The 12,543-nt window shown below is 42.7% G+C and overlaps 1 protein-coding gene across 2 annotated transcripts in view; it reads right to left on the bottom strand.

The window, feature by feature from the left end:
• POLA1 (DNA polymerase alpha 1, catalytic subunit) overlaps positions 1-12,543 on the bottom strand; it is a 782,590-nt gene that overhangs the window by 728,598 nt on the left and 41,449 nt on the right. For both annotated transcript variants that reach the window (XM_030202369.1, XM_030202370.1), the window contains exons 10-12: positions 11,706-11,884; positions 6,137-6,249; positions 5,213-5,329 (exon numbers count right to left, since the gene is read on the bottom strand). In XM_030202369.1, the coding sequence (XP_030058229.1) occupies positions 5,213-5,329; positions 6,137-6,249; positions 11,706-11,884 (409 nt within the window). The remainder of the gene's footprint in view (positions 1-5,212; positions 5,330-6,136; positions 6,250-11,705; positions 11,885-12,543) is intronic.

Here is a 12,543-nt window from a genome sequence, read left to right as displayed (position 1 = left end):
TGTAGAATCTCCAATAGTAGCAACATTCCGTGTAGAATCTCCAATAGTAGCAACATTCCATGTAGAATCTCCAATAGTATCTATTTTATTTTAGTTACATTTGTACCCTGCGCTTTCCCACTCATGGCAGGCTCAATGCGGCTTACATGGGGCAATGGAGGGTTAAGTGACTTGCCCAGAGTCACATGGAGCTGCCTGTGCCTGAAGTGGGAATTGAACTCAGTTCCTCAGGACCAATGTCCACCACCCTAACCACTAGGCCACTCCTCCACTAGGGTTAAATGGTCATTTCTCTCAATGGAAGAGGGTGAACAGTGGACAGGAGTGTCTCAGGGATCTCTACTGGGACCGATAGTGGTCTAGTAAGACTACTACTTGAGTGATTATTATTCTGAGGGTGCTCCTCTTACTTTATTGAAAGTGATTTCTGTATTAGTACATTTTCCTGGTTCTTTGTTTATGGCAAAGGTATGCAGCATCGACCTTGTCGTCACCTTGCAAATATCTGCAGGAGACAGTAAGGTAGGTTCCCGCCCAGGTTGTCGCTGTACACCTCGTAAAATGAGCCCGCAAGCTCTGAGGAGCCTGCTTCCCTGTAAGCAAATGAGCTGACTTGATAGTCTCCTTCAGCTATCTAGCAATTTTGGGCTTGGAAGGCATGAGGCCGAGCTTCTGCTTACCAAAAAGCACAAAGAGTCCATCTGAATTGTGAAACTCATTTGTGACTTTCATGCACATTGAGAAACTTCAAGAATGAATACTGAGCCTCTCTGTCCTCTCTGCGAAAGGATGGAAGCTCCACAGATTGGTTGAGATGAAATGTGAATACCACTTTCGGAACCGTGCACAGGGAGACCCCTCACCTCTAAGAAGAGGAGAAAGGGATCCCAACAAGAGAGCCTGAAGCTCTGAAAGCCTAAATGCCAACACAACAGCCACCAAGAACACCGTCTTTAGTGTAAAATCTTTCGAGGTGGCCTTCCGGAGTGGCTCAAAGGGAGGTTTCTAAAGAGCCCAAAGGACTAAATTAAGGTTCCACTCTGGACATGGTGTATGAAAGGGAGGTCCACAAGCGGCCTGCACCCCAAAAGAATCGAACGATATCTGAGTAAGCCAAAAGACATCTTCTGAAGAAACAGGCCAAAGCCGAAACCTGAACTTTTACAGAACCCAACGCCAATCCCTTCAGAAGAGCTGCCAGGAGAAATGTTAGGATGCGCAGACAGGATTTTAAAGTACCGGGGGAGTGAGGTACTCCCCTTGTAAAACATTTCTGGTTACAGCCTTGCCTGGAGGCAAAACTCATAGTCTGCTATTGAGATAGACAAGAGGAAGCCCCACTGCTTACCCTGGGATTGGTAGCATGGAATGTTGCTACTATTTGGGTTTCTGTCAGGTACTTGTGACCTGGATTGGCCACTGTTGGAAACAGGATATTGGGCTAGATGGACCATTGGTCAGAACCATATGGCTATTCTTATGTTCTTATGAAAACTCGGTCCAGGGACCTGCCAGAAAGGGAGCGAAGTCACTTAAGATCCTCTCCCCTGCTGTGTCAAAAAGAACATCCATCTGCAATGGAGTTAGTCTGCTCTTCTCAAAATTGATCACCCAACCCAATGACTGCAGAAGACAGACAACTTTGTCCATCACTGCCACACTGTCTGAATAGGATGATGCACGAATGAGTCACTGACATACGGGAGAACTCTGATTCCCTGACACCGAAAGACTGCCAACACCACCACCATAACCTTGGTAAACGTTCTTGGTGCCACGGTAAGACCACAAAACATAGAAACATCTCATGCAGCGGCCATATAGGTATATGCAAGTATGCCTCCCTGAAACAGCAGTGAGAAGTTCTCCCACTTGAACCAAGGCTATGACTGCTCTTAGTGTTTCCATGTGAAAGTGGGAAACTCAGAGGCTGCGGTTTAGAGCATTGATATCTAAGACTGGACAAAAGGTGCCTTCCTTCTTTGGGACAATGAAGCAGAGTATCTGCCTCGTCCCTGTTCGGCCCAGGAACTGAAATTATGGCCCGGAGCACCAGCAAGGAATATACAGTGGCCTGAATCTCAACCGCCTTGGCTCCCTTTTGACAAACAGACTTCATGAAGAGAGAAGCGATCAGGCGGGAGGAACTCCAACTTGTAATCTTCTGTAAGAATATCCAGAACCCGGAGGAAGTGACATCATCTGACTTGATGGCAGCCTAGTTCTTTTCCTCCTGCCTGCTCCTGAGTGAATCTCTCTTGATCTGCATCAGAGGATTTTTCTGCATGGAAGTGACAAATGTTTGAAGAGAATTAGTGTCACTGTGAAGAAATCCCAGCATGAAAAAAGAAGGATAAATCCGCCGCCATGCTGTGTTAGCTCTGACAGAGTCCGACCGACTCTGTAGACGATTCTCTGCAAGGAGACAAGAGTGCTGCCAGATGTCCGTGACAATTGAAGCAGTATTTTGCCGAGATAAAGGAGGAAATTAAAGCTTCACGAGTGGACATGGTGGATCACATCGACCACTTAAGTGCAGATCTGCAGGAACTGGGAGGTTGCGTGACTGAGCTGGAAACCAAAATGGAGGAGCATGCAGATTGTCTACCTCACAGAAGCGTGTTTCACAACTGTTCGAATATCATGAGGAGCTGCTTTATAAGATAGACAATTTGGAAAACAGAGGATGCCGGAAAAATTTGCATTTCCAGGGGATGTCTGAAGGTGGAGAACCGGAAGATGTGGTTATCGTAAAACTGTTCTGCATGCAGCTTTTAGGCTCTAACAGTGATGGAGCAGGGTCCGATATTCTACTCCTAAGGTTATTGTGGCACATTTTATGCACTTTCCGGGTAAGGAACTGATTTTGGCCAAAGCTTAACAAATAGTTGATGTATGAGGCCAAGGTCTCTGTGTACCAAGAGCTTTCCTCATATACTTTGCAACAGCGGAAAGTGCTAAAACCTGTTCTGGATCTTCTGTCCTCAGTCCATATTAAATATCGTTGGCTTTTCCCTTTGCCCTGAATTTTGCTGTGAAAGGTAAGGTGCATACAGTCCGCAAACTTGGGGAGGCATGGAAGATTCTACATGAGATGGGTCTGGCTCCTACATGTGAGAGAAGATCCGCCAGCAAGCGGAGAACTCAAACGCCCCACGGTAAAAACAGTAGTATACAAAAAGTGGGAGAGCGATCAAAGATACCAGAAACAGGAGGATGTTTGTTAATAAACAATTTTATTGAAAATTTGAAGACTCGACAACGTCGTGTTTCGGCCGTCAGGCCTGCATCAGGAGTCTGCTTTGGAGATCTCACAGCAGTCTCTAGCGCAAAGTATTGCTGAATAACGATGAAAATGATCCTTCAGGCGTTACATAGTAGTCTTTAAAAAGACTATTTTGGAAAAGTCCGTCAAAAACGCTGCACGCACTGCTAGTGATGGAAGGATCATCTTCATCGTTATTCAGCAATACTTTGCGCTAGAGACTGCTGTGAGATCTCCAAAGGTTTTTCATTATCATTGCTCCACAGCACTCTGCAAAGCAGACTCCTGATGCAGGCCTGACGGCCGAAACACGACATTGTGTCGAGTCTTCAAATTTTCAATAAAATTGTTTATTAACGAACATCCTCCAGTTTCTGGTATCCTTGGTCGCTCTCCCACTTTTTGTATACTTCTGGCTCCTACATTGCATCCTGTGCGGTGAGACCCATTCTCCTATAATCTTGAATGTGTGGATGCATCGGGAAGGCCTTGGAAGGACCTCTAAGCCCACTCATGATCAATGAAGATAAAACTCCTGACACCAAAGCAGAAGGCTCCTCAGCTTTGGAAAGCACTGCCAATGCCTCAGAAATAAGAGTATTGAGTTCCTTGTTATAAAACCTCAGTACTTTTGGATCATTCTCCTCCTCAGGAGGGAACTCTTTCTCCTCTAACAGCTCCTTCAATAATGGCTCTTCTGAATAGACCGAGGCCACATCAGATTAAGGAGGGAGAAGCAAAGATAAACCTCGAGGAATGGACAGATGAGGCTAAATAAAATCTCTTAGGAGCTGGAGAGGCAGAAGGCAACATGCACCTGGCAGCAACTCTGTCCCTGCTTCAATAAATAGGCCTTGTGTAGGAGTAATACAAACTCCGGAGAAAACAAAGATCTCGAAGCAACTGAATGATCTGTCGTGCCCTGAGATTGTAAAATGGCAGCTGTGCGCCACTCATGATCAAACAGAGGCTGTTACTCACTGCCAGTCAGCCCTGACAAAATGGCATCCGTTCCTATGCTCTCCTGCATCATACTGTGCAGTGGCCTTGCTGGAGAGCCTAAGTCCCTGGCATATTCGGATGCTGCGCCAAATCCGAAGATGTGCTGCCTCCGACGGTTTCCCCCCATATCCCGTGGGATTCCAAGCTTGCAAGCATTGCAATGTTCCGACGCCAGCCAGCGAGTTCCACAGTGGGAAAACCACTTAACTGCCTCCACAGGAGTTGCAATTCACCCTAATTGGCACAAGCACAGCACAACGCAGTCCCAAGCCGTGAGTCAGGTCCCTCCCCTGCACCACACAGAACTTGCAGCCCTCCAAGCGGTTCTGAGTCAAACTTAAGTTGGACTTACTACTGCTGGCTGCTCCCCTCAAGCTCACAGTCTCCACAAATCTTACCCCATGTGAGAAAGAATCAAGACTGATAGTCTCTCCCATACTCTCCAGGATAACTCTTTCCTTTTCCCTTTTTTTTTTTTTTTTTTTAGGTTGTTGTGCTGGAAAAAGAGAGCTCCACAGGAAACAGGGGAGAGATGAAGGGTGGGAAGAAGTAGATTCACAGGGCAGCAGAGAAAGGGGATCTGAAATCATCCAGATACGACTCTGCAGACTCAAGCCACCTGCAAAGATCAATTGGTGACCAGCTGACCAACTGGATCAAAAGCAAATCACTCAGAACCAGAGGCTGAAAGTCTGTCCATCCATGTGCTGGAGATGGAAAATACTGAGGAGCTGGACTGGATGCCAACAGATATGTCTCAACTCAGTTATCAGTTCTTTATCTCCACCTGCTGGTTGATGGACACAACTATCCCACACGTTTTGGAATAGTGGGAAGCTACGTAAAGGAAAAACTATTTCTCTAACATCTTTACCTACTAGGACTAAACTCTTACAACTTAGAAAAGGTCGAAGGGCAGGAAATGAAGTACTGCCATGAACTAACCTTGGACTTAAACTTCATGATCTTGTATTTCACAGCAATATGTTCACTGAACTCCTGATAGATATCCATCATTGTCACTGGAGTTCCTGTGTCCTTCCCTGAAGAGAGCTCCACCCACTTAGAGAGGGGACAGAAAGGCAATATGAAAACCAAATCCAGCCATGGTAGTAAAAGACAATCACTTACAACATTCTGAGGTGCTCAAAAAAGCGATACTACCCAAGGAAAAAGGCAGACCACATGCAAATAGTAAGCCATTTATGTGGCTCAGAAATTTCATAGACTAGAAACTAATATAAACACCTTAATAAAATTTCAATGGAGGCAAGGCACAGCACTCATTTAGGACATAATTTTACAAAGCTCCTTCCATGTTTAAACCCTGTTTTACATATGAAAAAGAGTTTTTATAACATTGCATGACCACATATGAATGTAGAAAATATACATACAGAAAGCATGCACCTACTTTTACACAAGCTGTATGTAGATTTATTTATTTATATTTCATTTGTATCCCACATTTTCCCACACATGCAGGCACAATGTGGCTTATAGTAATTTAAGAAAAAATTACAAATTGAGATAATACAGTTAAAGATGACTAAGGATAGACAGGGGGAGAAGTAGCTAACAATGGGGAACTAAGCAGGGTAGGAGAGTGTGATGGGAATACTAATCAGCAGAGCAACTAGGGGAGTATGTTTTAACAAAGAAATAAGTTTTCAGCAATTTTTTGTAGATGCTCCTGGGGATGTACTTTGAGCAGAGTATGTGCATAGTTTATAAAACAGATACACGTGTACAAGACAGAAACACATTTACACCAACTTCAGAAAAATATAAATTTGCTCATCTGCATTTACACCCTATTAGAAAACCAGAGCCATAATTTATACATATGTACACAAAGCTGAAAGATACCGTTTCACGTGGCAATAGATATATTGTTCGCTCTACGTTCTTCACTGTTACACAACAGCTTACATGGGTCTTGGCAGATTCAATCCAAACTTTACCAAAGAGGTACACCACACCTGGAAGGAGGAGGAGGAGGGATTTCAAGATCCAACAGAAACATATCAGAGCCCTATTGTATTAGGCACATAATTGAAATTAATGAATATTCAGTCAAGAGACAACATGGAAAGTAAATTATTTAATTTACTGAAGAGCATACACTCAGCTTAAAATCAAAGATGAAAGCAATATAAATACATTATTTCAACAATCAATAAAACAAATACTTCAATGATATATGCCACCAAGTAAACAAACCACCACCAGAATGTATTTTCATACAACAATAAAACAAAATCACCACCACAATTTAAAAAAAAAACCATAACAGGACAAATCTAATACATTCTAACAAAATAGAAGAAAAACAGCAGGGTAATATCAACACTATTAGGTAGCAGGCATGTTTACAAAAAGAAACAAACAAAAAAAAACCACAGAACTTCCTGATACTCACTCATTATTCCTCATAAATCTTAGCGCTTTGGTCACCGCTTCTCTTGTCACAGAACTACACTTTTTAGGTCCCATTCAATCACTACTATTCAAAACTTGTAGCTGCCACGGAAGAAGTGACATCACAGCTCTGGATGGCAGCCTGATCCCTGAGCTCCTGCTTCCCCACTAACTTAACTTGCTTAATCCATTGAAATCCGCCTTTGCATTAGCCTTACCTGTGGCTCCTGAAGTGTTGGAGAGACGATATTATGGCTTCCCAAACTAAGTCTGCTATTAAGGAGAGTGAAAAGCTCCTCCATAAGCCAAGACCCAAACCTTCCTCGCGTCACATGTCCCCAGGCCCTGATTCCCTGAGCGTTAGTCCTTGCAGTCGACAGGTGAACATCAGGAGGCCATCTCAAGGTTTTAAGTGCTATTTAATGGGAAAGCACCAAGTGTTGAAAAGCATTGAGGATGAGATTTTGGTGAAAATTGAGACTGTGCACGGGGGCCTTAGAGATTTGTGTGCAAGACTTGGGAAAATCTATGACTGTTATCACATGGGAAAACACTTTCCTGGAAGAATTATGTGAAGATTTTTGTAATATTCGTAAATTAAATTTAGTGCTATATTGGTATCTTAGGGACAGACTGCCCTGCCCCTTGATCTCTCTCACAGAGCTAAATGGGAAGCTGAGCTAGGTACTCAATATGAGAAGTGTGATTGGAAGGCTTTGCCGCACTTATCTAAAGCTTTTAACTTTAAAGAGAATGGGGTTAATGTATCATTGATATCTTACTCCTGCCAGATTTCATCACATTTTTCTTGCTGTTTCAGCGCTTTGTTGGAGAAAATGTGGTGATAGAGAACTATAGGACACATTTGGTGGGCCTGTCTCACTTGACTGGAAGACACTGCAGTATAAGCTGTAAACTTGGTTGGGTCTTGAGATACCATGAGACCCGGATATCAACTTGCTTAATAGACGCAGTTCAGGGAGCACTCTTGAGACAGCAATGTCTTGTCCAATATTGTCTTAGTGCAACACAACTCACTCTGGCTACTACCAGGAAATCAGAGACTCTTCCACCTGCCTATAAATGGATTACAAAACTTTGGTTTATAGCTGATATGGAAATATTACAACACAGCATAACAAGACTGTGGCTAAACGGAAACCCTTTCTTCATCCGGGGTGCAGTTAGTGTGGCCAACTATAGGAATCCTTTCTTAATCATTGCTCATTTTTTTCTAATTGCATAGTCCGTGGAGGAGGGAGGGGGTTGTTTGAGAAACAAGTGAGGGGCTTATATCTCTCTCTCTAAAAAGTTGGAGGTTCCTGTTGTGGCCTTTATGTTTGAGAAGCGATTTATTTTACCTAGTGTATATTTTGCGTCTTATGTTTGATGTATATTGCCTTTTCTTTGTAACGTTGACTTGAGCTTCTAAATAATAATAATAATAATAACAAAAAGGCATCTAAAAGAACAAAAAAAAATTTTTTTTTTTTAAACTTGTAGCTGCCATTAGAGCAACTCTGCTTAACCTGAACAGCAAAAGATAAAGGAAATCATTAGAGCCAAAAAACAATCCTTCAGAAAGTGGAGAAGAGAACCAACTGAAAGTAACAGGATAGATCATAAGGAATGCCAAGCCAAATGCAAAGCAGAGATAAGGAGGGCAAAAAAGGACTTTGAGAAGAAATTAGCGTTGGAAGCAAAAATACATAGTAAAAATTTTTTTAGATACATTAAAAGCAGGAAACCGGCCAAAGAGTCGGTTGGGCCGCTGGACGAAAATGGTGTTAAAGGGGCGATCAAGGAGGACAAAGCCGTAGCGGAGAAATTAAATGAATTCTTTGCTTCGGTCTTCACCGAGGAGGATTTGGGGGGGACACCGGTGCCGGAAAGAATATTTGAAGCGGGGGAGTCGGAGAAACTAAACAAATTCTCTGTAACCTTGGAGGATGTAATGGGTCAGTTCAGCAAGCTGAAGAGTAGTAAATCACCGGGACCTGATGGTATTCATCCCAGAGTATTAATAGAACTAAAAAATGAACTTGCGGAGCTACTGTTAGAAATATGCAATCTGTCCCTAAAATCGAGTGTAGTACCGGAAGACTGGAGGGTAGCCAATGTTACTCCGATTTTTAAGAAGGGTTCCAGAGGAGATCCGGGAAATTATAGACCGGTGAGTCTGACGTCGGTGCCGGGCAAGATGGTGGAGGCTATTATTAAGAATAAAATTGCAGAGCATATACAAAAACATGGACTGATGAGACAAAGTCAGCACGGATTTAGTGAAGGGAAGTCTTGCCTCACCAATCTAATGCATTTTTTTGAGGGGGTAAGCAAACATGTGGACAATGGGGAGCCGGTTGATATTGTATATCTGGATTTTCAGAAGGCGTTTGACAAAGTGCCGCACGAAAGACTCCTGAAGAAATTGCAGAGTCATGGAATCGGAGGTAGGGTATTATTATGGATTAAGAACTGGTTGAAAGATAGGAAACAGAGAGTAGGATTGCGTGGCCAGTATTCTCAGTGGAGGAGGGTAGTTAGTGGGGTCCCGCAGGGGTCTGTGCTGGGTCCGTTGCTTTTTAATGTATTTATAAATGACCTAGAGATGGGAATAACTAGTGAGGTAATTAAATTCGCCGATGACACAAAATTATTCAGGGTCGTCAAGTCGCAGGAGGAATGTGAACGATTACAGGAGGACCTTGCGAGACTGGGAGAATGGGCGTGCAAGTGGCAGATGAAGTTCAATGTTGACAAGTGCAAAGTGATGCATGTGGGTAAGAGGAACCCGAATTATAGCTACGTCTTGCAAGGTTCCGCGTTAGGAATTACGGATCAAGAAAGGGATCTGGGTGTCGTCGTCGATGATACGCTGAAACCTTCTGCTCAGTGTGCTGCTGCGGCTAGGAAAGCGAATAGAATGTTGGGTGTTATTAGGAAGGGTATGGAGTCCAGGTGTGCGGATGTTATAATGCCGTTGTATCGCTCCATGGTGCGACCGCACCTGGAGTATTGTGTTCAGTACTAGTCTCCGTATCTCAAAAAAGATATAGTAGAATTGGAAAAGGTACAGCGAAGGGCGACGAAAATGATAGTGGGGATGGGACGACTTTCCTACGAAGAGAGGCTGAGAAGGCTAGGGCTTTTCAGCTTGGAGAAGAGACGGCTGAGGGGAGATATGATAGAAGTGTATAAAATAATGAGTGGAATGGATCGGGTGGATGTGAAGCGACTGTTCACGCTATCCAAAAATACTAGGACTAGAGGGCATGAGTTGAAGCTACAGTGTGGTAAATTTAAAACGAATCGGAGAAAATTTTTCTTCACCCAACGTGTAATTAGACTCTGGAATTCGTTGCCGGAGAACGTGGTACGGGCGGTTAGCTTGACGGAGTTTAAAAAGGGGTTAGATAGATTCCTAAAGGACAAGTCCATAGACCGCTATTAAATGGACTTGGAAAAATTCCGCATTTTTAGGTATAACTTGTCTGGAATGTTTTTACATTTGGGGAGCGTGCCAGGTGCCCTTGACCTGGATTGGCCACTGTCGGTGACAGGATGCTGGGCTAGATGGACCTTTGGTCTTTCCCAGTATGGCACTACTTATGTACTTAAAAGTATTTCTACATTTACCCTCACACTAGTACACACCACTCTCTGACAAGGGAAGTTTGTCTGGAAAATGTGAGGATGTTTAAGAAAGCATTAGAAACCTGGCTCTTTATCTCCCTAATTTAAAGAGGAATTGAAAGCTGTTCGATGTTGTCTTAAACTGCGGAGAGGTTTTGGTATTTTGTTTAATTTTACAATTAGGGTTTTTGTTGTAATATTTTGATTTTATGCTTAGCTCAATCATTCATGTCTATTCTATAGTGGTATATAACAATTTTAACAACATAAGGTATGTATGACTACTAGCATTACAACAGCAGCATTTAGACACTTATGAAAAAAAAAAAAAAAAGAGAGCGCAGTCACAGCACTCTCTACTGCAAAGAACAAATATTGAGGAAACTTCAAACAGCCCAGAATACAGCAGCCAGACTCATTTTCGGAAAACCAAAATACAAAAGTGCAAAACCCTTACGTGAGAAACTACACTGGCTCCCACTCAAGGAACGTATCATCTTTAAAGTATGCACATTAGTTCACAAAATCATTCATGGTGAAGCCCCTGCATACATGTCTGATTTAATAAACCTGCCACCCAGAAATGCCAAAAGATCATCCCGAACTTTCCTCAATCTCCACTTCCCTAAGTGCAAAGGCATAAAATACAAAGTACTGCATGCATCAACCTTCTCTCATATGAGCACACAATTCTGGAATACACTACCACGCAACCTGAAAACGATCTACGAATTAACTGACTTCCGCAGACTATTGAAGACTCATCTCTTTGAAAACATTTACTGCAAAGACCAAAAAACATGAATTCACACACACTAATAGAAAAGCACCAATACACTCTCTTCTGAATTCTCTTCCCCATACTTTCGCCACACTTAAAACTCCACCCACAGATAAAATTGTTACATCCTAATGTTCTCTCGCTATTGTTCTATCGCCCTATCATTTCCCCATTGTTACATTCCATTGTTCTATTCCCAGATGATATTTTGACTTTGTCTTCCCATAACTCTTCACAATGTACCCCATAATCGTACTGTGACCAATTGTATTTCGATCATTCACAATGTATTGTAAGCCACACTGAGCCCACAAATAGGTGGGAAAATGTGGGATACAAATGCAATAAAATAAATAAATAAATAAAATATTAAATGCGAATGTCAGAAGAGTGAAAGAATTTATTAAATCTGTCTCCTTTGGATGAATACCACTATCAAAATATGTTTAAGCAAAAACACAGCAGTTAATATGTTCTAAGCAGACTAGCAGCACTATAATCTTTTCATTTTTTAATCAATTTTTAAACAAAACTATTGCCTTCCTTATTACCCCCACATAAAGGCACTTTAGTCCATTTCACCAAGTAAATTTTTATATGTACCTGGTTGGTGATACTGATCCTCATAAGCATCTAGCCAGTAAAACCTGAAGACTTGTTCCCCATCAGCCCCATTCACTAGAGGGAGCTGGCTCGAGTCCACTTGAACTTCTGTACCCACTGAGTCACTTTCCTCTTGGTCCATCCGATCCCAGCAGGATATCTCTGGAAGTATACTACTTCTGAAAATATCAGAAAACAATCATTACATGGTATTCTTTTCTTTAGATCTGGCAGTTTTCCCCCTGCTCCTTTGGGTTTCCAGTTCAGTCAGAACCAACCTATACTGAGCTATGGATAGAATGAGTCTACACTCATAACTACCCAAGATTTTTTCCCCATCTTTTTAACCCTTTCACAATTCTCATCTAACCTAACCATGGCACAAAGAATCCTCAACTATGAATCATAGACCGCAGATCCCTCCAGGATCTGAGATGCATACGTTCCAAGTTTGACCTGTAAGTTTTGCTGTTAAGTAATGGCTGACACACTCCACACCTCCAACTGTGACCTCTCCTGCAAGTTTGGCAAACACTGCTGCACCCAGAGCTATAAGTGCCTAGGGCAGACAAGCATACTCGCAACCCTTCCTCCACCGCACGCCTCTCTTCTGCCACAACTTTCGACAGATTCCCAGTCTTTTCCCTTTCTTCCCTACAATCCATATGGTAGGAGAACCACACCTTTCCTGTCTCATCATTTGATGCTGCCAGGAAACACTTGCAATTCAGTCAGTCATTCTTGCACCCCCAAAAGGCTTTGCATCTCAAATGGCTCTCTCCTACCCACACCTAGTTATGGACATGTTCCTTCCCACTAGTAAGAAATACTGTGCATC

The sequence above is a fragment of the Microcaecilia unicolor genome, chromosome 4 (assembly GCF_901765095.1).
Source record: "Microcaecilia unicolor chromosome 4, aMicUni1.1, whole genome shotgun sequence".
In the NCBI taxonomy this organism is placed as follows: domain Eukaryota; kingdom Metazoa; phylum Chordata; class Amphibia; order Gymnophiona; family Siphonopidae; genus Microcaecilia; species Microcaecilia unicolor.
Note: the sequence above shows the minus strand (reverse complement) of the source record. Positions and strands in the feature narration are given on the sequence as shown.